Source organism: Salvelinus namaycush, chromosome 27 (assembly GCF_016432855.1).
Source record: "Salvelinus namaycush isolate Seneca chromosome 27, SaNama_1.0, whole genome shotgun sequence".
Classification (NCBI taxonomy): domain Eukaryota; kingdom Metazoa; phylum Chordata; class Actinopteri; order Salmoniformes; family Salmonidae; genus Salvelinus; species Salvelinus namaycush.
In genome coordinates this window covers 31,365,514-31,392,647 of record NC_052333.1, presented here as the reverse complement: position 1 = coordinate 31,392,647, position 27,134 = coordinate 31,365,514, and the positions used below count along the sequence as shown (strand labels likewise).

Genomic DNA, 27,134 nt, shown 5'->3' with positions numbered 1-27,134 from the left:
AACAATCGCCCAGTAGAACAATGACCGCTTTAAGATAACAAAGAGCTGTTTAAAGGCAGCAGTACAAACACAACCCAATACCAAGAACAGGAACAACAATGCCAAACATACATTTGAATACGCACTCAACTTCATGAGAGCAGCTCAGGGGATAGTATGCCAGGAGAGTCTGACCTGCTGCTGGGAAACCGTGGCTAGTGGGAGAGGTGAGCGGATTTTCTGGGCAGGCTGTAACGGGATTGACCAGTGGGAGGCCTGGTCACTCAGGTCACTCAAAGTTACAGACAGTTACAGGGGGATGAGATGCTCCCTCCCTCCGCTCATCAGGCTTCAGATGCTCCCAAAGACAAACTGCCTCAACTCCTTCCTGATCTCTTATATCTGTTTTTGTATGCTACAGTATATTTTGCATTTCCTTTTTGTGTCGATTTTTAAGCGATTTTAGATACTTTAGGTGATAAAAATCACTGTATCAGTTAGATGTATTAGTAATATTATTGTTCTATCTAGGAGCCTTGCAGCCTGGGCACAGTAAGGAGCTCACCATGCCCTGTTTTATGGCTCTGCTGTCTTCTGCAGCAAGGCTAAAGTTTGGGGGAGCTTGAGAAAGAGATTGAGAGTGTCAGAGATCACCAGCAGGGGAATTCTTAACAGGTACTCCTAACGGACAGTAGAACAGGAGGAAGCGGCGTGGGAGGAACAAGGGAATGAGGCACGGAGTCTCAAGAGACTCACCATTCAAGTGACACCCGCTATCCTCGATCCCACAGCCTGCCTCTCGCTTTCACCACCTTCAAATTCAAATATTTTTTGTTGTCACATACACATGATTAGCAGATGTTATTGCGAGTGTAGCAAAATGCTTGTGCTTCTAGTTCCGACAGTACAGCAATATCTAACATGTAATCTAACAACGTTCATTACGTTCATCTCTTGGAGACAGAACGCGTCTCCTTCCTGAGCGGTATGACGGCTGCGTCTGACCCACTGGAATTGTGATACAGTGAATTCTAAGTGAAATAATCTGTCTGTAAACAATTGTTGGAAAAATGACTTGTGTCATACACACAAGTTTGTGGAGTGGTTGAAAAACGAGTTTTAATGACTCCAACCTATGTGCATGTAAACTTCCGACTTCATCTGTATATACTGTATTTTATACCATCTATTGCATCCTGCCTATGCTGCTCTGTCATTGCTCATCCATATATTTATATGTATATATTCTTATTTCATTCCTTTACTTAGATTTGTGTATTAGGTAGTTGTTGTGGAATTGTTAGATTACATGTTAGATATTGCTGCACTGTCGGAACTAGAAGCACAAGCATTTTGCTACACTCGCAATAACATCTGCTAATCATGTGTATGTGACAAAAAGGGGGCTGAGCACGTACCCTTGTGGGATCCCAGTGTTGAGGATCAGCGAAGTGGAGATGTTGTTTCCTACCTTCACCACCTGGGGGCGGCCCGTCATGAAGTCCAGGACCCAATTGCACAGGGTGGGGTTGAGACCCAGGGCATCAAGCTTAATGATGAGCTTGGAGGGTACTATGGTGTTGAACGCTGAGCTATAGTCAATGAACGACATTCTTACATAGGTATTCCTCTTGTCCAGATGGGACGGAGCAGTGTGCAGTGTGATGGCAATTGCATAGATAATTTTTGTTTGTGGGTAGGCAATAAATTAGACTCAAATTCTGCATGCATAGTAGCCTACTGTCGTGGTTCTGGGCTCAAGTTCTGGATTATGCACTAACAGATCCTCTCACTATGCACACCTGTCTTGGGGGCGGGGAAGGGGGGTATAGAGGATCTTGTAAATGTCAACCTCCAGTGACTTTTGTTTTTTTTCTTACATGGACTCACACACTACTCTGTCCCCTCTCTTTCTCTCACTCTCTCTCCAGGTTTATTTTGGTCCAGAGAACATTGATGCTTAGGTTCATGATAAATAATAAAGAACCTCCAACATTCAGTATCTACACTTTAGTTCCCTTTACATCCAAATTCTCCGAATATAGGATAACGTTAATTTATCTTTTGCTGAATTAGGCATCCTACAGCTCAAGCAGGATATCACATAGCCATGGGCACCAGAACATCACATGCCCCATCATGTCTCAAAGTCAGTGTTGACTTGGACTGAAATAGGTTCCGGTACTCATTTTGGGTTCTGAGTTTACATTTAGGTGCAGGAGCTCCACAATACTTTTGAGCTAATATTCTATAAGAGGAACAGGAGCTCAAGCAGTAGAACATTTGAGGTGCCGGTACTCAGCTCCGATGAGCTCCTGTCCAAGTCAAGCACTGTTCAAAGTGTCATACTCTGAATATGAGCCCTCTTGACTTTAGACAAGTCCAAGTGCAGCTGTGGTCTTACCTTAGCAAAAGGCCAATTGACGGACACACTGTTATCACTCGAAGAAGCATTGGGTTTCATCCCATGTTCTTTCAACTGTCTTTCATTGCAACATACTGTCTTGCAGCCAAGCACACCCAATGCCCTGGAAAAATATTATAAAAATGTTTCCCCAAAGATTATATCCTTTAAATAAAGTTGATGTTAAACAGCTGGTTAATACAAGTATTATCTAACTATCAAATCCATCCAAATACAAATCTTCCTCTTTTTTTTGCCAAGATTTGCCAATTCCAATGTAGCCAAGATGATCACATCAATAGTGGTGGGTGTCATTCAAATGAATTTCCTGTTCTGTAATTTATGTTCGTGTCGATTGCGACAACGACCTTGGCTCCCCATCCATCTGTGACTTGACATTCTGAAGGGGCGTGTGCACATGAGTTTGTGTTCACGTGGGGGTGTGTCCATGGACCCTATAGGAATAAATTGCGAGCGCACCTTACCGACATAGTGGACAGAGCAACTCACAAACGGTACTTTTCAACGTTATTAACCTCTTTATGGCTTCGTAGCCAACTTGACATTTAATTGTAGAATTATGCGTTGATTCTTTGTGGCAATTTACGCTTCGGCAGGTGGAGTCCTACATGGCGTTTTGAAAAGCTGTCTTGTATGACTACAATTTGTAAAGATGCAGGATACAATTTATGTAGATGAGAGAGAATAAATTAGCCTACGTGGCATGGATAGTTGAGTATTTTAGGCGAGCAACATTTTTGGGCTCTTTGAAATTATTCTAATGTCATGTATGCATTGTGCAATTCTTGGGATTCTATAGATGCCACAAAATAGATTTGTATCTATCACTGCTAGTTTCTTTCTATAGTGACGGTTAATCAGTGATGCTTAATGTATTGTTGTACATAGATGATTTTAGTTGCTTATTCAAATTTTGCCTTATGTTCATACTGTGCTGGGCTATGTAACACAAGTTAATTATTTTATTTTGTTTTACCTTCAGCGAACTAGACAAGATCAGGCAGAATGGTGAAGATTGGAATCAATGGGTAAGTTGCATATTTTATCTTGAAAATTGATATATTTTAAAAATAACAGGCTGTTGACAGGATCAAGTGACAAGGTAATACCCTGGGCTGCAATGCACTTCTGTACTGTACATTCCATAGATGCTTGCGCTCAAGTTCATAAGCCTGACCAAACTGCTGGGCCATGCATTATGTGTAAGACTCTTTTTTTTGTTTTTTTTTGTTGGGGGTGTGTCTGCTTCTGTCACTGGGCAAATTTAGAGTATTTTAAATTGTATTGTCTTAAAGAGAACATAAGAACTCTCTGTTGACAGGATCGGGTCACAGGATAGACCCTGGGCTGCATTGCACTTCTGTACTGTACATACCATAGGCCAGGGTTCCCCAACTGGCGGCTGGCTCGCGGGTGATTTTATTTGTCGCTCCAAGTTTTCAAAAAAAAGTATACATGTATGCATGTTGTTGTTGGACGTATAAAGACTGTAAAAACACCAGCAAATCAGCTCCAAGTGATTTTAATTCTGGAAATCTGTTCCAAAGTATTCCCATACCTAATAGAGATATACAAATGTAAGCACGTTTTGAAATGATTCTCTTTAAGTCCAATATTATATCCGTTTGGGCTTCTTGCAGTTATTTGTAATTATGTTCCTGACCATCCGCTCAAGAAAAAATAAGCCTGCGGCTGAGTCTAGTTAATGGTCCCTGCCATAGGCGCTTGCTCTCAAATTCACAAGCCTGGGTTGTACAGCTTTCACTAGAAACGAAACAGAAGCATACAGGCCGAAATGAGAAGGGACTACCTGAACTTGTCCAGTGAAAAATATGCTTATTTTCATTTTCCGTTGCACTTTTTGTTGTTGCTATGGTGTGTTCAACCCCTCCCTGGTCTGGCCACTACCATCCTCTACTTATTTATGGTTTGGTTGTCACAACGCCTCTTTGCAACACTCTTGTATCTTTCCTCTCCTCAGCTGTCACATTCCTTTATTCTACCCATCTAATAATATCCCGCTAACCTTTTCAGCTGAAGTTCAGAGATCACCGCGAGACAGTTTGGAGGAACTCTTACACCAATCCTATTCCTCTAACCTTTATTTGACCTATAGTCAGCTGTCACTAAACTGCAGGAAGATTAACGTTTGTTATGATAGACCCTTTCCCAAAATCAACCTAACAGTTTTACTGTGCCCGCTTGAAAGACGAAACGCTGCGACCTGGAGATGGCTATTTCACTCCTCCTAAGTATGGAAACTAAATGATGTCTAATGACTGACTAAAAGATCATGCTGACTGTTCGCAGTTCCAAAACGGTTTGTGAAGTATAGTATGATGTAACTTTGTTGACCAGAACTAAATGACTTGTTAAAGGAAAATGATAACAAGGTATTTTTCACCAGAACACCTTACGAAACCTTTGTTTTTTTGCCTTGTGTTCTTTCTGATGCATGTTGACTCCTTTCGGATGAACTTTGACTCCTTTGCTGAGCCATACGTTGACCCTTGTGTGCAGGACTCATTTTTAGGTGTGGGTGTGTCTGCCTGCGTCACATGGCTGCTGCCACCTGCTGGTATAGTGTGGTAATATGGATTTGCATATATATGAATTAACTGTAAGACTGATTTTTTTTCTCTTCTCAGATTTGGGCGTATCGGGCGCCTGGTGACCCGTGCCGCTGCCAAGAGCGGTGAAGTCAACGTCGTCGCAATCAACGACCCCTTCATTGACCTGGACTACATGGTGAGATTTTTATATAGCCAACTGCTTAATATATTGAAATGTGAAATCTAAATATAGGTTACTGAAATTGAGGGAGAAATGTAAACATATTTGACCAAAGTCAGACCTTGAGTGGGTCAGGTTTCTTTCGGGTTAAATTCTAGAAAAATCTCAGGTGCACAGGGTTTACTGTTCGCATATTCAACACTTCCCTAAAGGTTGTTGTTCCATAGGTCTACATGTTCAAGTATGACTCCACTCACGGTGTATGGAAGCACAGTGAAGTGAGACAAGAGAATGGCAAGCTGATCATTGGCAACCTGCACATCACAGTTTTCCATGAGTAAGTGTTTTTCCTTTTCTTTACTAATGCTCCAGGTGCATTCCTTGGCTTATTTTGTGCAGGGTTTAAAATGACACATTGTGTGTTTCTGAGACACTGTTTTGCGCAGAATCAAATTGATGGGTTATATACTTCTTCTGGAAATATGAATATTTGTCTGTGTATCTTAAACATTCACATTGACTCTTGGGAATGCCTTAGCAGTGGGCTAGACCATCTATACAAGGTATGTGTATTCGGCTATTTCAGCCACACCCGTTGCTGACAGGTGCGTAAAATTGAGCACACAGCCATGCAATCTCTATAGACAAACATTGGTAGTAGAATGGCCTTACTGAAGAGCTCAGTGACTTTCGATGTGGCACCGTACTAGGATGCCACCTTTCCAACAAGTCAGTTCATAACGTTTCTGCTGTGCTAGAGCTGCCCCAGGCAACTGTAAGTGCTGTTATTGTGAAGTGGAAACGTCTAGGAGCAACAACTTCTCAGCCGCGAAGTAGGAAGTCACACAAGCGCACAGAACGGACCGACGAGTGCTGTAGCGCGTAAAAATCATCTGTCTTCGGTTGCAACACTCACTACAGAGTTCCAAACTGCCTCTGGAAGCAACGTCAGCACAATAACTGTTCGTTGGGAGCTTCATGAAATGGGTTTCCATGGCCGAGCAGCCACACACAAGCCTAAGATCACCATGCGCAATGCCAAGCGTCAGCCGGAGTGGTGTAAAGCTCACCGCCATTGAAATCTGGAGCAGTGGAAACGCGTTCTCTGGAGTGATGAATCACACCTCTACATCTGGCATTCCGACAGACGAATCTGGGTTCGGCGGATGCCAGGAGAACGCTACTTGCCCAAATGCATAGTGCCAACTGTAAAGTTTAGAGGAGGAATAATGGTCTGCGGCTGTTTTTCATTGTTTGGTCTAGGCACCTTAGTTCCAGTGAAGGGAAATCTTAACGCTACAGCATACAATGACGTTCTAAACAATTCTGTGCTTCCAACTTTGAGGCAACAGTTTGGAAGTTCCTGTTTCAGCATGACAATGCCCACATGCACAAAGCGAGGCCCATACAGAAATGCTTGTCGAGATCGGTGTGGAAGAACTTGACTGGCCTGCACAGAGCCCTGACCTCAACCCCATCGAACACCTTTGGGATGAATTGGAATGCCAACTACGAGCCAGGCCTAATTGCACTACATCAGTGCCTGACCTCGCTAATGCTTTTGTGGCGGAATGGAAGCAAGTCCCCACAGTAATGTTCCAACATCTAGTGGAAAGCCTTCCCAGAAGTGGAGGCTGTTATAGCAGCAAAGGGGAACCAACTCCTCATATATATAGATATATCTCTAATGATGGACCCATCCCTGCATTGTTATGGGAGTGTATAGGATCCCTGTAATTCTAACCCTGGTTTTGTGATATAATCCTAACTTCTCCCATCTCTTTGCCATCTTCAGGAGGGACCCTTCCCAGATCAAGTGGGGTGACGCTGGCGCTGACTACGTTGTTGAGTCTACTGGTGTGTTCACCACCATCGACAAGGCCTCTGTAAGTACCACTGTTCACTAGCAGTAGGAAGTAGGTCATATTGACAATGGTCTATACTTGAGTTCTGTGAAGAATATGTTTTAATACTTCATGGCTATAATATTGTGGGTGAGCAGTGAGTAAGCACAGTGCTGTATATATTTTCATGTTGTAAATTGTTTGAATCGCCTCGACTACCAATTTTGCATATCATCGGCTGTATGTGACTGAACCAAGCAAGGCAGCCTTGATGCTGTGTATTTGTTGTCACACAAACGTACCCTTTGACCTCTCACCCCACCCACCCACCACCACCATAGGCTCACCTGCAGGGAGGTGCCAAGAGGGTCATCATCTCCGCCCCTAGCGCCGATGCCCCCATGTTCGTGATGGGTGTCAACCACCATCAATACGAAAACTCCCTGAAGGTTGTCAGGTAAGCCACTCCCCTCCACCATAACATTATTTTAAAGGCGCAATGTGACATGTACAAACAGTCCTGCCACATGGTGATATGTTACTTGTACAAACAATCACTGAAACACACACACACACACACTCAGTTCCAGCAGGTCAAAAACACTCCCTCTCAGTCTTACTGAGAAAGCGAGTATGAAACGTGGCCTGAAAACATCGGGACAATATCGCTAGAGAATGTGTTTGACAGATTTTGGAACAGAACTGTGTTCCACCATTTATGTCAAAGTGTGTGTACTCGCATTGTTTACGTCACAGGGATTTCCATAGACCTTGTATTAAAATGATATGGCAGCCGCATATCTCCTCTTGAGGTAAGAAAACAACAAATCAGAGGGTAACATGGCAAACTATTGATTTTAATACAGGTTTGAATAAAATGAAACTACAGGTTGCAGCTCTTTAAATTATGACTTTTTGGCTGTGTGACACAATGTTAAATTACTAAACGTTTGTGGCGCTGTCATATTATTAATAATAGTTCTTATATGCCGCTTTTCTAATAGGCAATACAGGAAACATAAAGACAAAACAAACAAGACATTTGAAAGAACTTAGGTGGAGTGGGAGTTATGGGAAGGTTTAGACAGGACTAGAAGGACCGTTGGAGGGAAGGAGTTCTAGACCCTGAGTGTAGCTGTAGAAAAGACCCTGTTGCCAAAACTCTGGAGTTTGGACTGGAAGAACACACCAGCGGAAAGGGTTGCGTCCAGGTTTGAGTTTCAGAGAGGCAGGATTTAATGTGGTTTAAAGGCGGGTGGAGGAGTGGCTTGATGTAGATATGCTGATTTGTTGTCGGCGTAACAGTGGACGTTGAAGTGGTCTTTTCCGAGTGGGAGCATGTTGATTATTATTGATAATGATGTCATGTCCTCACAGCAACGCCTCCTGCACAACTAACTGCCTGGCTCCCATCGCCAAGGTTATCAACGACAACTTCGGCATCATTGAGGGTCTGATGGTAAGAATGGATTCAAACAGCACAATTACCACAGGGACTGGGATGTAGTGGTAAACAGTGGGTCAACACTGGTGGAAATGTAAATGCTAACATGAATAGAGCCGTCAATGTACATGCTAATGCTAACAACAATCATGTTGCTGCTCTGCACAAGTCCTGGGTCGTGTTCATTAGGGTACACAATGGAACATTTTTAAATGAGCTTTTCTTATTAGTTCAGATAGTAACTTCCTGTTTTCTTCAGTTTGGTGCCTAATGAACAACACCTTGCATAGACTAACATCCATATCACTTGTTTCTTCCCCCAGAGCACAGTTCACGCCGTCACAGCCACACAGAAGACCGTTGACGGGCCTTCCGGTAAGCTGTGGAGAGATGGCCGTGGTGCCAGCCAGAACATTATCCCTGCTTCCACTGGCGCCGCCAAGGCCGTGGGCAAGGTTATCCCCGAGCTGAACGGGTATGAACCAATCCAGGGCCACTGGTTTCGTAATGGAGGTTTTACGACCATGGTGATAATGGATGGGATTTGTATAGTGCTTTTCACTAAGGGCGCATCTGAATATTCCAAAGCTTTACATTTCCCTAGACCCATCCCTCAGCTGTATATCAAAACCAGGGCTGTCATTTTTTTTTTTTATTCAATACCAGAATGTAGATTTAACTGAACCTCCTGACCCACAGCAAGCTGACCGGCATGGCCTTCCGTGTCCCCACTCCCAACGTGTCCGTGGTTGACCTGACTGTCCGTCTTGAGAAGGCCGTAAGTCTCCCAATCACCTCTCTCTGCTCTTTTTGATGTATTTTATTGAAATCGATGTTATACACAAGTAAAGCTACTCCGAATACCTAATTCCTCTTGACCACGCTTCCAGCCCAACCCACCTACAAGCTACTCTTGTTTTTGCACATTTCCTTACTGTCAACATAACATGCAACAGGCACTCCATACATAATAATTTGGTTACATTGTTCTACATTTTAATGTTCTCTCCTGTCTGCCTCAGGCCCCTTATGAAGAGATCAAGAGAATCATCAAGGAGGCCTCCAAAGGACCCATGAAGGGAATTCTGGGATACACGGAGGACCAGGTAAATATTTTCCCATTCCAAGACCCTGCTTGAATACTATAAAATGCATCATTCCTTCCATACTTTAAGAAATCTGATCTAACATGATTTGATAGCTGTGAGTAAGGTTCTGTGTTGCTGTCATGTCAGTGATGACCACAATGAAGGAAATAAGGAAGGATGCATTTTAAGAGTACATCAACAGGGCCCAAGCTTTCCTTACTCTCATGCACTGAGCCTCAAGGTCATATGATGCAATACCTGAGTTCAAACACTAGGGAGCAGTAGAGTGATTGTTAATTGGTGGTTCATTTCAGTTTTTTACATAATGAGCCTAAAGCCTGATGCTCTCTCCCTCTCAGGTGGTGTCCACAGACTTCAACGGCGACAAACGTTCCTCAATCTTCGATGCCGGGGCAGGCATTGCACTCAACGACCACTTTGTCAAGCTGGTCTCATGGTATGCATCTGTCTAGACATACCCCCCCCCCCTCCTCAACACACACACACACAATCAATGTTGGAATTTTGAATATTTATATACATTATAAAGACTCCTTCCTCTTGCTCCCTCTCCCATAGGTATGACAATGAGTACGGCTATAGCAACCGCGTTATTGACTTGTGTCTGCACATGGCACTCAAAGAGTAACGTTTCCACAACACACCTCCAACCCCCCCCCCCACCCATGGCCTCTTCCTTCTCCTGAACGGACATCCACTTCTCCTGAACGGACATCCAACCAGTCCACCGCCAGAGAAAGAACCAGTAGTAAAGTCTACAGCAATGTTTTATAATAAGTCACACTTCTGTTCTGTTCAGAAGACGGAGTCTGGTTTTTGCCTGCAGAATATTCCTGTCTACCGCGCCGTCCCTTAGTTCACAATAAAAGTCATCTGTTTCTGAACATTTTTTTGTCGTCTCAGTCCTCAGGAGCACATCTTGTAAATGCTTGAATTGTTCAAATCCACGCATTAATTTAGATCCGTTTACATTTTATTTCCGTGAATCAGACTTGGTATTCAGGGTACATTCAACTGGGGCGGCAGCGTAGCCTAGTGGTTAGAGCGTTGGACTAGTAACCGAAAGGTTGCAAGTTCAAATCTCCAAGCTGACATGGTACAAATCTGTTCTGCCCCTGAACAAGGCAGTTAACCCACTGTTCCTAGGCTGTCATTGAAAATAAGAATTTGTTCTTAACTAATTAACTTAACAGTTAAATAAAGGTAATAAAATTAATTTGGACCATGCTAAAATGTTCCCATTTACTCAAGTCTGAGTCTTAAATGATGTTGAGAAGTGTAGATGGATTTATCTTGTCTGTCAACACCTAGTGGAAAGTGAGGAGTGATTGAGAGTTCTTCAGAAGTGGGTGTAACCATTTAACTGAAACTATTTTCCAGGTGGAAGCAAAAAGAAAACAAGTTCAGTGGTGCATTGTATTCTAAAGAAAAATGCTTGACTCTCCATATTGTTTTTGGTTCCTTAGATGAGGAACAGGTTTCATGATGGCAGGAGCTATAGTCATTGATGTAGGTCAGATCAAGTCCATAAGAGATCATTGCATTCAAATCACGCACAGCTCATTGCTCTTTTAAACACAAGACCAGGAACAAGATAACAGGCAAAGAAGAGACTATTGTTGTTCATGTAAGTATTGAACTTTAGGGGTTATTCATAACCGTCACTGTAAATGTACCTTTTAAATTAACGACAGGGAAAACCGGTGCGCACTTCTGAAGAAAATAGTTATCTCCAATCTATTACTATTCAGATAATGAACTACTACAGTGCATTCGGAAAGTATTCAGACCCTTTAGCTTTTGCCAAATGTTACATTACAGCCTTGCTTCTGTGAAATAGGTCACAAATATGGACCGTGATCAAGATGACATCGTTCAGGGTTAGCAACAGCTGAAATAACTACTTTTATTTTTTTTTACCATTCATCTGAGGCACTATGAATTTTTTTTTGAGGAGAGATGCAAATTTGTGGCAATTCCAAAGCAATAAATGCTATCACATATTTGCATTTTTTAACAAAATAAACATGTAACTTGTGAAAAATAATCTTGCTTCAAATCACCACCAATGTAAAAGATTAGAAGTTTTCCTGAAAAATAAACACTTATTTTTCTCATCTGAATCCCAGGTGTTACAGTTTGTGGATAAACACAGGTGCACACTCATTAAGAGGGTCACCGTGGTAATGCCCATAGTGGATTACCTGCTTGGAAAGGGCATGATACAACAGGAGGCGTACGATCAAATCCACAAAGAAAAGATCCCCCAGAATCAAATGAGAGTTGTATGACCGTTTTCGCTCTGGAGGCGCAAAAGTAAAAGCAGCCTTCTACAAGTGTCTCAAAGAAAATCAACCCCTTGTCCAGGAACTGGGTGATATCAGTTGTCTGTCCGATGGTGTGTTCGAATGGGCCTCGCAATATCATATTTATCAGATGGGGAAATCGTAAATATTACATGAATGGGTTTGTCTTCGTCTTGCCAGTTTGTGCCTTTTAAATTTGAAGGCTAAATGGGTTTACATGCCCCATCTCTCGCTCTCTTTCTCTGTCTCATAGAGGAGGAAGATAATGTTGGGAAAACCTCTTCCAGCCCGACTACAGCTGCTCCTACCAATGCCACATCCACAAGTCAAAGCAAAGAAAAAGTCATGGCTCCTGTACCCGCAGCCCTGCATGTTGAGGAGAAAGATGTTGAGGAAAAGGCACTTTCCTCCATTCAAAGTCTCAACTCTTACCAATACATGTAATTCACTTACATTACACTTGTTGGAGAACTGTGCATTGAAATTACTACTATTATTCAAGATAATAGCTCATCTGAAAAGTGACGTGTTGGTTATTTCCATTCCAGTTTTATTGCAGTCTAATTCATTCTACAAGAATTCTACAGCTTCCTATCAGCCTTTGAAAATAATGACCTAATAGACCTCTGTGCTGTATGTACCTGCCTGTTGTTTCAAGGTGGTGTATAGCCAGTCAAAAGAAAACATCTGTTCAAAGCCATGCTTGCTTCATTGTAATATATACATACTGTGCATACATACATACATACAGCCCCAGTCAAAAGTTTGGACACTCCTACTCCTTCAAGGGTTTTTCTTAATTTTTACTATTTTCTACTTTGTAGAATAATAGTGAAGATAACATGAAATAACACATATGGAATCATGTAGTAAGCAAAAAAGTGTTAAACAAATCAAAATAGATTTTATATTTGAGATTCTTCAAAGTAGCCATCCTTAGCCTTGATGACAGCTTTGCACACTCTTGGCATTCTCTCAACCAGCTTCATGAGGAATGCTTTTCCAACAGTTGAAGGAGATCCCACATATGCTGAGCACTTGTTGGCTGCTTTTCCTTCACTCTGCAGTCCAACTCATCCCAAACCATCTCAAGTGGGTTGAGGTTGGGTGATTGTGGATGCCAGGCCATCTGATGCAGCACTCCATCAGCCTCCTTCTTGGTCAAATGGCCCTTACACAGCCTGGAGGTGTGTTTTGGGTAATTGTCCTGTTGAAAAACAAATGATAGTCCCACTAAGCGCAAACCAGATGGGACGGCGTATTGCTGCAGAATGCTGTGGTAGCCATGCTGGTTAAGTGTGCCTTGACTCCTAAATAAATCATCGACAGTGTCACTAGCAAAGTACCATCACATCACCTCCTCCATGCTTCAAGGTGGGAACCACACATATGGAGATCATCCATTCACCAACTCCGCGTCTCACAAAGACACAGCGGGTCTTTGCAGCAATTCGAAGGCCCGATTCACGCAGTCTCCTCGGAACAGTTGATGTTGATATATGTCTTTTACTTGAACTCTGTGAAGCATTTATTTATTAGGGCTGCAATCTGAGGTGCAGTTAATTGCCGATTTCTAAGGCTGGTAACTCTAATGAACTTATCCTCTGCAGCAGAGGTAACTCTGGGTCTGAATTTCCTGTTGCGGTCCTCATGAGAGACAGTTTCATCATAGCGCTTGATGGTTTTTGCAACTGCACTTGAAGAAACTTTCAAAGTTCCTGAAATGTTTCAGATAGACTGACCTTCCTGTCTTAAAGTAATGATGGACTGTCATTTATCTTTGCTTATTTGAGCTGTTCTTGCCATAATATGGACTTGGTCTTTTACCAAATCTTCTGTGTACCACCCCTACCTTGTCACAACACAACTGATTGGCTCAAATGCATTAAGAAGGAAAGAAATTCCACAAATGTACTTTTAACAAGGCACACCTGTTCATTGAAATGCATTCCAGGTGACTGCCTCATGAAGCTGGTTGAGAGAATGCCAAGAGTGCGCAAAGCTGCCATCAAGGTAAAATGTGGCTACTTTGAAGAATTTCAAATATAACATATATTTGGATTTGTTTAACACTTTTTTGTTTACTACATGACTCCATATGTGTTATTTCATCGTTTTGATGTCTTCACTACTTTTCTACAATGTAGAAAATAGTCCAAAATTAAGAGAAACCCTTGAATGAGTAGTGTGTCCAAACTTTTGACTGGCACTATATGTTCATGTTCATAATAATTCCATGTATTCTGTGTAATTTTAAAATGAAAGGGATTTGACAAAAAATGCATTTTGTGATTGTGTTTCTAAAGGATCAAAAACTGGGAGGAGGGGATTATTTTATTTTTCAAACTAATGGTATCTGAGCATGTTTCAAGGGTATAGCTAGATATTCCGTGAGTGAGCAATTGTTGTATTACTTTAACATTGAATAACAGGGGGGTATATGTACATGTGTAGCATATGTTTCTACTAAGTGTAGGCTTACTTTTGCACAAAACACGGCCCAAAAATGCCAATAAACCAGTAGCAGCCCATAGCTTTTAGACAATATGAGCAGAGAACTTCACACACGATCTTTTATGTGCTCCGACGTCCCCAAGTGACGCTGAGTGTGCCGTAAAACTCCTAAATTGTGAGCCATGTTCGATTGAAATAATGGTGACAAATTTAGATTTACAAATAATAATGCCATTGGTGTTAAACACACATTATGATATCAATGAAAAGTGTCGGGAAATTCACTCAAGCCAAGCAGTAGCCTATCCAAAGTGAGGATGTCTATTGCGCGTTTACTCCAGTCACGACGGTAGTTAAAAACCGCAGTAGCTTGTTTATTTCTGCCTGGCCGTCGTCTTGACTGCACGTTTACCTCAGCAGACTTATCTCCTACGCCAAAGTTAGTAGTTGCACTGCGGCCAGCCAGGTAGCTTACTTAGCCTTCACCGCTTGATTGCTGCGGCTCTTTCAATCACTGGCGCGTCTAATTTTAAGACCTGGAAAAGTCTACTTGTTTAATAGCATCTATTTACCGATAGCCTATAAATTATTTGATTTGTTTTCCGGTTTTCTTATTCTGTCTTGGTGGAACGCATAAGCTAAGTCTTCATAGGTTAAGGCTATTTAGGGATAGTTTTAGAGCAAGTTGGCTATTATTTGCACCAGGAGTTAGCTTTCAAGCTAAATTAAGAAGTCTGTTTTGATGCCGGATTTTGAGCATTTCAGATTTTCATACTCAAGCATGAATCCATTACTGGGGGAGAACGCGTTCCTGGTTCAGCAACAGCAGCATAACCAGATGGGGAGCCATTCTGATTCTTCCATGACAGGCCTAGACTCATACGGTGCAGCTGACTCAGGCTTCATCTTGGGCGAGCACACCGGGTTTGGACAAGATGGCATATCTGGCCTGGACTTAAATGCGCTGCCACCTTCAGGACTCGCTTATTTGCACCAGAACAACATGCACCGTGCGCCGCCGCCCCCCGCAGCGATGGCCCTGCGTAACGACTTGGGCTCCAACATCAGTGTTCTCAAGACCTTGAATTTGCGCTTCCGTTGCTTTTTGGCTAAAGTTCATGAACTGGAGCGTCGGAATAAAGCTTTGGAGAAGCAGCTTCAACAGGCTTTGGAAAATAATGAGGACAATTCAGAAGGACACGGGAAAAAGCCATTGACTAAGGAAATGGGAGTCCAGACTGGTTTCGTAGGGCCCATCGCAGTTAGGCCCGGACATATCCCACTCCAGAACGTTAATAACTCTGCATACCTGCCTGGGGGTCTTCTTTCTCCATCACTCAACAGGCCTACAACTCCCTCCTTTGAGTCCAACAGCAAATCAGTATTTAGGAACTCGACTCTGACTGACTCCAATTCCAACCTCAATTCCAACCAACTCACTCCACATATTTCCCTCAGTCCTTTATTAACCCCTACTGATACTTCCAACACTGTATCCAACATTAACGAGAAATATGTCAGTTCTGGGACTGGTATGTCTACTAACCCGCCTCCCCGGTTCCTTCCTGGCACCGTTTGGTCCTACAACCACGACCGCAGGTTTGGCGCGGGGAGGGAGTCGCGCGTTACAGACATGGGTGTGCCTTGTGCCCAAACGGACGGAGTAGGTGTTCAAATCGACACCATCACCCCTGAAATACGGGCCCTGTACAACGTGTTGGGCAAGGTGAAACGAGAGAGGGATGAGTATAAACGCAGGTATGAATGAAGCAGTCTGAATATCATTGTTAAAGATCTGGGGCCTTAAGCCTATGTTATTGTCACTTGTAGGCCTGATGTGTGATGTCATTTATTGTCTCTCTAGCCCATCATTATTAGGGCAACACCCCTACCCCAGGATTGGCCAACCCTCCTCCTGGAGAGCGAAGGGGTGTGGAGGCTTTTGTTCCAGCCCTGCTCTAGTCACACATCTGGGTCTACTAATCAGTGATTCTGTTTTATAGCTACAGATCCATAACATCAGTGTCATTCTGCCAACGTCTTGTCAGAATAGGAATAGAAAACTAGCAAAATGATTGCGTTGGAGATATTTACAGTGGGTTCTCCTATTACAAATGTGGAGTGCAATGTATCTCAACCAACAGCAGCCTATTTTGAGCCCATTCAACTGTTGAGTGTTTTTGCTTTCTTCATACCAAATTACACCCCCAGAACACAAGAAAGTAACATTACATCACCACGCAAGGTCTAGATGAGTTGCATGCGTATCTTGTAATATAAGGCGGAGCTATATTACAGGCTCTGTGGCTGTCCAGCTGATCATCATGCTGCAACAGTACTGTGTGGCTTAGAGCGAAGTTGAAATGAAGAGACATCGGCTCTGTTGTTTTTGTCGTCGTCATCCATCATCACCCTCGTCGTCGTCCTCCATAAGATGGCTTCTGGTTACTCTGTACGTCTTGAAGTGTTTTAGCCGCTCTACTTTTTGTCTTCAAATTGCCCCTGTACTTCCCAAATGATATGGCATTTACAAGGCTTCACTATAGGCTTGTAGGGGATCATAGTTCAAACATAGTTGAGCACAGCATTTAAAAGAACAGCACTGGCCAATCTCTTATCCAATAGGAGGATTATCTAGAGAGGGCTGAGAAGTCAGCAGTACACTTGTTTTTGTCTCTTACATGGCCTTCCCCCATCTCTCTCTCTCTCTCCCCCTCCTCCGCCCCTCTGCGTTTTGTCTCAGCACCTGCAATGCAGCACTGTGCTGAAAGCTGTGACCGCTAGTGGTGTCACCAGAGGCTCTCCACATTATTCTCTCTCTCTTTCATGTTCCCTATTTCTCTTCCTCTCTCTCTCTCTATCACTCCATCTCTTTATCTCTTTTTCACTCACCTCCCGCTCCCACTATTTCTCTCGCACACACACACAAACTCTCTTTTCTGTTGTCTTTCTTTCTCTCTCTCTCTCTCTCTCTCTCACCCCCTCTACTCATCCCGTACGGCCACTCGCCCTCTGCAGCATCCGTGAGAAGACGCTGACATCACTAAATGACACCAGTAACCTTCCCTACGGCCTATAGTCCACTGTCTGAATGTTAATGGCAACAAGGCAACGTCATCTCTCTGTTTCCAAGCCTCTATGACTTGCCAGTCGAAACACCCTCCTCTAATTCTCTTTTATTGAGAAGGTCAAATGGCTTAACAGGGGAACATTTCCAATCATTTGCCTCGGATCTCATTAAAAACAACTGTCTCATAACAATACAATATCAGACAATTGTTTTTTGTTTAATGAGTCTCCAGGGGGCTGTGGGAAAATGGAATAGAACTTAATTTTCCATTCAATTTATGAAGTGTATACCGCTAATGGCTTGTAGAACTTTCAGTATAGGCTGCCCAAGTATACCATTAAAAACAGGCTTCTGAATACACTGCATGCCCGCTTGAGCAGACCAATAACAGTGCGTATAGGCAATGTGCAATAAGGCACATGCTCCCTCCTGGGTTAGACCACTTCTCACCTTCTGTAAGTGTTGCAGTAGCGTGCTCTACATGCATACTGCATCTGTTGCGTAACACAGCTGAGTAAGGGAGATCAGCCACACAACATGGATTCAAACACCGTCAAACTTTATTGAACCGCATGAACACAACACTGTAGCCTATAGTACATGGTATTAGGCTCTCTGTCTGATTTCTGTCTCTGGTATTTGTAACCAGTATTACTATTTTACTATTTTTGGCCTTTGACAAAGTTATCTACCCTCAGTCACAGATGGTTGCAATAATTGAGGTTCTGGAGTACCCTAATAGACAATAATGGCAATTGTGGGATTGAACTGCTAAAATTGGGTGTCTAATTGGAAGTTGTGTCTTTGCGTCTTTGATAGTGGCTGTCTGGAAGTAGTGTCGTTATAACAGTGATAGGGGTTGATGTCAATACTGTTCCCAAAAGAGAAGAGACAGTGATGATGGTGTGTGATGACTTCCTCATCAATCTCCATTCTCATCCATGTGTGTGTGTGTGTTTGTTTCAATAGATGGGAGGAAGAGTACACAGTCAGAGTGGACCTCCAGGAGAAAGTGGCTGAGCTGGAAGAGGTAAGCCCTTAGCTGTGTCAATGATAAAGGGCAATCTGCTACGTACATTTTTTAAATTCATGATATAAAGCCATTGATTCTTGAATAATTAAACCTATAAATACCTCATGAGCTTAGTCCAACTGTCTAACCCCCTCAGAACCCAAAATACACTGAATAAAAATAGAAAGCAACATGTGAACTGTTGGTCCTATGTTTCATGAGCTGAAATAAAAGATCCCAGAAATGTTCCATAAGCACAAAAAGCTTATTTCTCTCAAATGTGCACAAATTTGTTTTACATCCCCATTAGTGAGAATTTGATCCTTTATCAAGATAATCCATCCACCTGACAGGCATATCAATAAGTTGATTAAATAGCATGATCATTACACAGGTGCACCTTATGCTGAGGACAATAAAAGCCCACTCTAAAATGTGCAGTTTAGTCACACAACACAATGCCACCGATGTCTCAAGTTTTGAGGGAGTGTGCAATTGGCATGCTGACTGCAGATATGTTGCCAGAGAATTTAATGTTCATTTCTCTACCATAAGCCACCAGACCAGAACCTCCACATCCGGCTTCTTCACCTGCGGGATCATCAGAGAGGGGGAGGGACGGAGGTGTTGAGGAGTAATTCTGTCTGTAATAAAGCCCTTTTTGGGGAAAAACGTATTCTGATTGGCTGGGCTGGCTCCCAAGTGGGTGGGCCTATGCCCTCCCAGGCCCACCCATGGCTGTGCCCCCACCCAGTCATGTGAAATCCATAGATTAGGACCTAATGAATTTATTTCAATTGACAGATTTACTTATATGAACTGTTACTCAGCAAAATATTAGAAATTGTTGCATGTTGCGTTTTATATTTTTGTAAAGTACATAAGCGTGTTTAACGCCATTGTTTGTAAACAACCCCTGTATAGCTTTAAAACATGGTCAAACTATCAATTTGAGCTCATGGATGGTCAGTCCTTGTGTCCATAGCACTGTTTTATGAATTTGATATTGGTTACATTTCTCCAGCCCCATCCCTAAGCTGTTTATCTAAAAATGTGGCGGGTGACTGCTTTGTTATTGTTTGAACTGCAGATTATTCGTTTAATATTTCACACTAACATTATGATTCCACCTCAGATCAGCTGGGTTGATTGGAAAGCAGCAGTAGAGAGTCTATTTTTGTAACTTTAGCTAGAAAGAACTACAATGAACTATTCAATACACCACCCATTTTGTTGATTTGGTGTACTAATACTCATAATCAGATATGTTATGTCATACATGCTATGCAAATTAGGTTGTTTGTGTGTGTGTGTGTGTACAGGACCTCCAGGAGAGTGAGGTGTGTCAGGATGAGCTGGCCCTCAGGGTGAAACAGCTGAAAGCTGAACTGGTCCTCTTCAAAGGCCTTATGAGCAACGTGAGTCCCTCGTAGCACTGTTGGAATAGCTCACCCCAAAAGTTGTTGAGATTTGTATACCTCAAAAGTAGTCCCACGAGAGATGGCGTGGAATAGGAATTTAGCTCTACTCGCTTTTGAGTTACAAAAATCTCCAACAAAATACTTTTATGGTATTGGTACAGTTTACTTCGGAAATGTCTTTGAAAATACAAAGAAGATCTGGGAACACATATTTCCTTTCACTCGCTCTCATCTCCTCTCTATCAGAACCTGTCAGATCTGGACAGTAAAATCCAGGAGAAGGCCATGAAGGTGGACATGGACATCTGTAGACGCATCGACATCACGGCTCGCCTGTGTGATGTGGCCCAGCAGAGGAACTGTGAAGACATGGTCCAAATCTTTCAGGTCAGGACCGCTCATAGGCCACTTTACTACTAACTATACTATCTGTTAAGTAGCCCCTAGACACGGATTTAAGTACAACTTAGCATTTACCACCGTAATGGTTACGTGGTAGGATTTTTCCAGGGTAAGCTAATTCTAGCTAATTAGTTTAATTACAGTGTGACCGAATCTTTTGGAGGCAAGTCCACTCATATCTTCTAGGTCAACTCATACCTGTGTTATTATACCTTTAATAGCCATGTTAATTACACCTTTATTGCACTGCTATTACACAGTTGTTACACCTTTATCTAGCAGATGGCCACACCTCCTTCCACTCTGACCCGCCGGCCCCGGAAACAGGCGGCCCAATCGGTTAAAGGCGGCGACGGGGACGAACCAACCAGCATCTCTGAGAGCGAGGCGGACAAGGATGAGGAGTCGTGTAGCACATCAGCCAATCAGATCAACGAGGAAATGCAGAGGATGCTGAACCAGTTGTGAGTTCTCTGGCTGCTCTTTAACTATTGAGGATATGGTCAGCAATCGAGGTCTTGCTGAAGTCTCCAACGTCACACCTGGAGAGCCACTCTGCACCAACACACTTGATTCCAAAGCTTGCGGATTTCAGACCATGTTTCTTTGAATCAGGACTGTTAAGAGTTGGGCTGGATAAAAAAATCCTACACACTGCCGATCTCCAGGACTAGAGTCTGTCGCTTGTAAGATGTGAGTGGATCAGAGTCGGCCAGTGAACTATAAATAGATGTACAACTGGTAAGCCATACTATTGTTGGTCTTGCAGGAGGGAGTGTGAGTTCGAGGACGACTGTGACAGCCTGGCCTGGGAGGAGACTGAGGAGACTCTGCTGCTGTGGGAGGATTTCCCAGGATACACTCTGGGGGCAGTGGAGACACAGGGGGAGGTAAGCCACTATACTTCCCGCTAGACACTGGCGGGTCTAAGATCAGTTGTGTATTTACCAATGTAATGGTTAATGTTAGGAGCTGGCTAGGCTAAGCTGATCCCAGAACTATGTTAAAGGGCATGTTTTAACCAAAGCCACTGTACTTCCTGCTTGTCAATCATTCTTATGGTTGGGCTGCCATATCTGTGTGTCTGTGTCCTACTTTACACATTGCATGTACGACTGTGACATTGGCATGTCCTGATCCCTGGATCACAGTGTAATGTAGATAAGCTGGTAGCACACACACACACACACACACACACACACACACACACACACACGTATCTTGATTTACCCCGGTGCTGTTAGTCATTCTCATTCCCAATAACAATCTGGTTAGTCATGAGTGGACAATTTAAATAATAGTGACAATCTGTAAAAATCTGTAGACAATATCAGAAAGAAAGAGGCAGGGCAATGGATGGGAAGTGTTTTACATTTCCATATACTGATTGAAGTTCTTTTCATCTCATTTATATTAGGCAAATTGGCACAAAACAATGTTCTCTCTCTCTCTCACACACACACACACACACACACACACACACACACACACACACACACACACACACACAACAGCAACCGCAGCAGCAGCAGGAGGAGTCCATAGAGAAGGTAATAGAGGACACAGAGTCCCTCTTCCAGACCAGAGAGAAGGAGTATCAGGAGACCATCGACCAGATCGAGGTGAGACACACACACACACACACACACACACACACACACACACACACACACACAAAGCCCTTCTCTAAGTACCAGTTTTCCCGCTGCTATTTGTACAATATGAGGACTTTGCTGCATGAGAAGGCTATTTATAAAGCCTGCAGAGAGCGATGAAGCACTGCTGTAAACAGAGCCATAAATACATAGTTTCTCTGGGATTATTATATTATGGAAATTAACAAGACGGCCATTCCATATGCTTACATGAGTCACTGTTGAAATGAGTTCCTGTGCAGATGATAAGTTAAATTGAAGTATTAAATTGAAGGTAGTTTAGTCTTTTTATTTTTATTTTTTAGAATAGAACTCCTTTCCAGAAGTCGTCCTCTTGTTCACTAAATTGCTAAATTCTCTGATCCCCGTGGCAACGATAAGTAGAAATACAATCAACCAAAAAGCAAACACCGAAAGAAAAAAAAAGAAAAAAAAAATGATGCAAATGACTGGGGCCTTTGGTTTTGCACTTGCAAAGATCCTGGCCCTCATTACTCCCCCCAAAAATGTTGTGGCGACAATTTAAACCGGAGCGAATGTCTTACGTTGGTTTCCCCGCAGTTGGAGCTGGCCACGGCTAAGAGTGACATGAACAGACACCTGCACGAGTACATGGAGATGTGTTCCATGAAGCGAGGCCTGGACGTGCAGATGGAGACGTGCAGGAGACTCATCACCCAGAGTGGAGACAGGTATCAGACACCTCCGCATGGTGCTGAACACTCTAAACACTCAAAAAGATACCCTAGGTATGAGATATCAGTATGAGATACCTGTATGAGATATTCAAACAGTCAAAAAGATACCCTAGGTATGAGATCTCAGTATGAGATACCTGTATGAGATATTCAAACAGTCAAAAAGATACCCTAGGTATGAGATCTCAGTATGAGATACCTGTATGAGATATTCAAACAGTCAAAAAGATACCCTAGGTATGAGATCTCAGTATGAGATACCTGTATGAGATATTCAAACAGTCAAAAAGATACCCTAGGTATGAGATATCAGTATGAGATACCTGTATGAGATATTCAAACAGTCAAAAAGATACCCTAGGTATGAGATCTCAGTATGAGATACCTGTATGAGATATTCAAACAGTCAAAAAGATACCCTAGGTATGAGATATCAGTATGAGATACCTGTATGAGATATTCAAACAGTCAAAAAGATACCCTAGGTATGAGATATCAGTATGAGATACCTGTATGAGATATTCAAACAGTCAAAAAGATACCCTAGGTATGAGATACCTGTATGAGATATTCAAACAGTCAAAAAGATACCCTAGGTATGAGATACCTGTATGAGATATTCAAACAGTCAAAAAGATACCCTAGAGATACGGCTGGTATTAGACACCAGAAAGAGGTGAAAGATAACAAGAGGAATGAGATCTATGCTGTAACTGTGAATCCTCTCGCAGGGTGATGCCAAACACCTAGTTCATTCATAATCATCTAACAATAACCCATGTAACGAAATACAATTCTTAATGTGTGAAATATGTGCTGGCGATGCATCTATTACAAATATGTTACAGTACAGGTTAACTCTTTAATTCTCCCATCTGTACTGATAGTGATAGATTTCATATGTCATTACATTGACCTGTCTGTGAGTATGGTAGCCTGGAACCAGATCTGTTTGTGTCGTTTTGCCACCTCCTACGGTCATTATAACGCCAATGACCATAGGAGCTGGCAAGACGGCACAAACAGCTTTGGGACCAGGCTATGAGCACGGACTGTTCGAGTCGTCTTGTCTCAAGGTCATTGCCAGTTGTATTGACTCCACCTCTCCGTCTCCCTTTCAGGAAATCTCCCCCTCTCGTTACTGCGGCAATGGAAGACTGATGACGGAGAGAAGGAGAGGAGTAAGGTGTCCCCATCCGCAGACTCTGAAAGTGATGAAGCCTACTGTGACACCAAGGTTAATAGTGGTACGGTCTCTCACTTACCATGGAGGAAGTCCTAACCCTTACTGATGATACCCTGTAGATGTACCATAGTCTGGATAGTGCTGTTGTTTACATCTTTTTTGCCATAAATTATGTAAAGCCAGCAGACTCTTTCCAGGGCCGTAAGTCAGCACTGCCCTCTTGTGGTTCAGGTTATTACGACACCTAATCTGATAGGACTAAATGGCATTTAGGAAAAGGAAGTCAATTGGATTTCTTAACATTGTGATATTTCTATGATATGAACGATCAAAATATATACCTTTTTGTTAAGTTTGCCCATTGATCTTGCTATATGTATCAAGATTCAACCGAAAACAATTTGCACACAGTTTTTGTGGAATAAATGCCTTATGTTACATTGCAGATACAGATTTGAAACATCAGCAGAATTTTTGAAGGCAAACAAAAGAATGCACCACTAGCAAAAAATTGGCACAGGATAAGTCTTTATCTAGCAGTCTGTCACATTTGAACAAAATTAACATTTACAGTTTGCTAAAGGGAAAGGGCCTAGCTGTTGATAGCCATCTATGAAAATCTATTTTCTTTATAGTTAATATCCTTCTCATTCCATTTTCCCTTTTTGAAAGTATGGATACAATTTCTGAGAAACATATAGAAAGATTAAAGGATGCAAAGCCTTTTTAATCAATCTCACAACATTCGTATGTACACATGTTATTAACAGAGGTTCACAACATTCGTATGTACACATGTTATTAACAGAGGTTCATAACATTCGTATGTACAGAACATGTTATTAACAGAAAGGTTCACAACATTTGTATGTATACATGTTATTAACAGAGAGGTTCACAACATTCGTATGTACAGAACATGTTATTAACAGAGGTTCACAACATACGTATGTACAGAACATGTTATTAACAGAGGTTCATAACATTCGTATGTACAGAACATGTTATTAACAGAGGTTCACAACATTCGTATGTACAGAACATGTTATTAACAGAGGTTCACAACATACGTATGTACAGAACATGTTATTAACAGAGGTTCATAACATTCGTATGTACAGAACATGTTATTAACAGAGAGGTTCACAACATACGTATGTACAGAACATGTTATTAACAGAGGTTCATAACATTCGTATGTACAGAACATGTTATTAACAGAGAGGTTCACAACATTCGTATGTACAGAACATGTTATTAAGAGAGAGGTTCACATCATACGTATGTACAGAACATGTTATTAACAGAGGTTCACAACATACGTATGTACAGAACATGTTATTAACAGAGGTTCACAACATTATTGTTATTTACTTTGCTTGGTTACATATTCATGGACTTTATTTATTTCAGCCCTTTTTCATTTGTCATTGAAATTCAGATAGCTACAGTATTTTAATTTTTTAAATGAATAAATAACTTATTTTTATTGCTATTTATTCATTTATTTTCTATTATAATTGCAACAATGAAAGTATGACAGTTGATCTTTTTTTTAGATGAAATGCCCAGCATAATATTATGTCGTTTTGCAAAGACAATTCACAAAAGCCATCGGTATAATTATTCTCCAAAGTTTAGAGTTAAAAGAAAACCATTGGGACCTGTACGTTGTACGGTCATGCACATTGCTGTAATCGCAAACTAGAACCAAACATAGGAGCATACTGCATGTAGACCCCTGGATACTGTTGATATCACAACCCACATAAACATGTCCTATAAAAGCACTCACTCAATGCAAGTGTATACATACCCAGCCAGCAGTGACTTCATCTTGACCTGCAATGAAAAAAAAGCTCTCTGATTAACCAACGGTAAATCAGACTGCCGTTTTGGTGAACTTAAAAAAAAAAAAAATGTAGAGCCTAAGAGGTATAAGTTTAAAAGCCTCGGACAAAGGGACAAGCACAGTAGATATTAATCCTGTTCAGATCGATAAAACAATCTGCTAGCAGGTGAATAACTGCTTTAGGAGCTCGTTCAAGGTCACTCGGAACGGTGACAAGTTTTACGTAGCGCGAGGCCTTCATTATCTGAGCACGGGTAGACCACCTAGTGTGTTTAACCACTTGCTTTGTGAGATCTGTGGTTGTAGCACAGATTCATTGCACCTGAACACGCTCAATGTTTACAGTTGTAGATAAACGTAAACAACAGTCATATCTAAGGGCTCGATTCAATCAGTAGCGCAGAAGATCAGCGTTGTAGCACGATTGACATTCAAAGGTTTCTGTGTTCCCGGAGACCGCATTCACCGTAAACGCTACATATGTCGGCTCAATTGGAAATGACCTTTAAATTTCAACCACGCGATTCAATCGGGCCGCTCCTTTGTTTATTGATGTCTGAAAGCGTATTGTAAAAACATTTCCCCCCTACATTGTACAGTTTGTAAATCTGCACATATAAAGTTGCACAAAATGATGTGTATTCAACAGTAATTGTAACGCTGTGTAAAAATGCTCAAATATAACATCTTTACTAGCTGTTAGCCTACTGAATGTAAATAACATGTAAATGTACACTGTGAAGACGAAGCCATGAAAGAGATTTCAGACAGTATGACTGAAAAGGTGTCCACTGTATTGAGAGTGTCTTTGGGTGTTGTCATGGATACACAAAAAGCTAGCATACCTGTTGGTGTGATTGTATGTAGGTTACCTCTGTCTGTTGATATTATTTTGTCCAGGGTTTAAAATGACACATTGTGTGTTTCTGAGATACACTGTTTTGTGCAGAATCAAATTGATGGGTTATATACTTCTTCTGGCAATATGAATATTTGTCTGTGTATCAAACATTCACATTGAGTCATGGGAATGCCTTAGCAGTGGGCTAGACCATATATACACTATATATACAAAAGTATGTGGACACCCCTTCAAATTAGTAGATTTGGCTATTTTAGCCACACCCGTTGCTGACAGGTGTATAAAATCGAGCACACAGCAATTCAATCTCCATAAACAAACACTGGCATTAGAATGGCCCGTACTGAAGAGCTCAGTGACTTTCATCATGGCACCGTCATAGGATGCCACCTTTCCAACAAGTCAGTTCGTCACATTTCTGCTCTGCTAGAACTGCCCCGGTCAACTGTAAGATGCTGTTATTGTGAAGTGGAAACGTCTAGAAGCAACACCGTCTCAGCCGTAAAAATTGTCTGTCCTCGGTTGCAACACTCACTACCGAGTTCCAAACTTCCTCTGGAAGCAACTTCAGCACAAGATGTGTTCGTCGGGAGCTTCAGGAAATGGGTTTCCATGGCCGAGCAGCCACACACAAGCCTAATATCACCATACGCAATGCCAAGCGTCGGCTGGAGAGGTGTAA

General features: G+C 42.1%; 2 protein-coding genes across 2 annotated transcripts; both read left to right on the top strand.

The window, feature by feature from the left end:
- Positions 1 to 3,400: 3,400 nt before the first annotated feature.
- Positions 3,401 to 10,418, top strand: LOC120022686 (glyceraldehyde-3-phosphate dehydrogenase-like). The gene is made up of 11 exons (XM_038966669.1): positions 3,401 to 3,432; positions 5,053 to 5,152; positions 5,365 to 5,474; positions 6,933 to 7,023; positions 7,323 to 7,438; positions 8,359 to 8,440; positions 8,749 to 8,900; positions 9,125 to 9,203; positions 9,448 to 9,531; positions 9,873 to 9,970; positions 10,093 to 10,418. Exons 1-11 carry the CDS (start codon positions 3,410 to 3,412, stop codon positions 10,160 to 10,162), a joined length of 1,005 nt encoding a protein of 334 aa, XP_038822597.1. The 5' UTR covers positions 3,401 to 3,409; the 3' UTR covers positions 10,163 to 10,418.
- A 4,657-nt stretch (positions 10,419 to 15,075) lies between these two features.
- On the top strand, positions 15,076 to 23,834 carry LOC120022341 (intermediate filament family orphan 1-like). The gene is made up of 10 exons (XM_038966235.1): positions 15,076 to 15,659; positions 15,753 to 16,052; positions 18,334 to 18,394; positions 19,699 to 19,794; positions 20,044 to 20,184; positions 20,482 to 20,663; positions 20,969 to 21,089; positions 21,726 to 21,821; positions 22,416 to 22,566; positions 23,674 to 23,834. Exons 1-10 carry the CDS (start codon positions 15,076 to 15,078, stop codon positions 23,832 to 23,834), a joined length of 1,893 nt encoding a protein of 630 aa, XP_038822163.1.
- Positions 23,835 to 27,134: the final 3,300 nt, after the last annotated feature.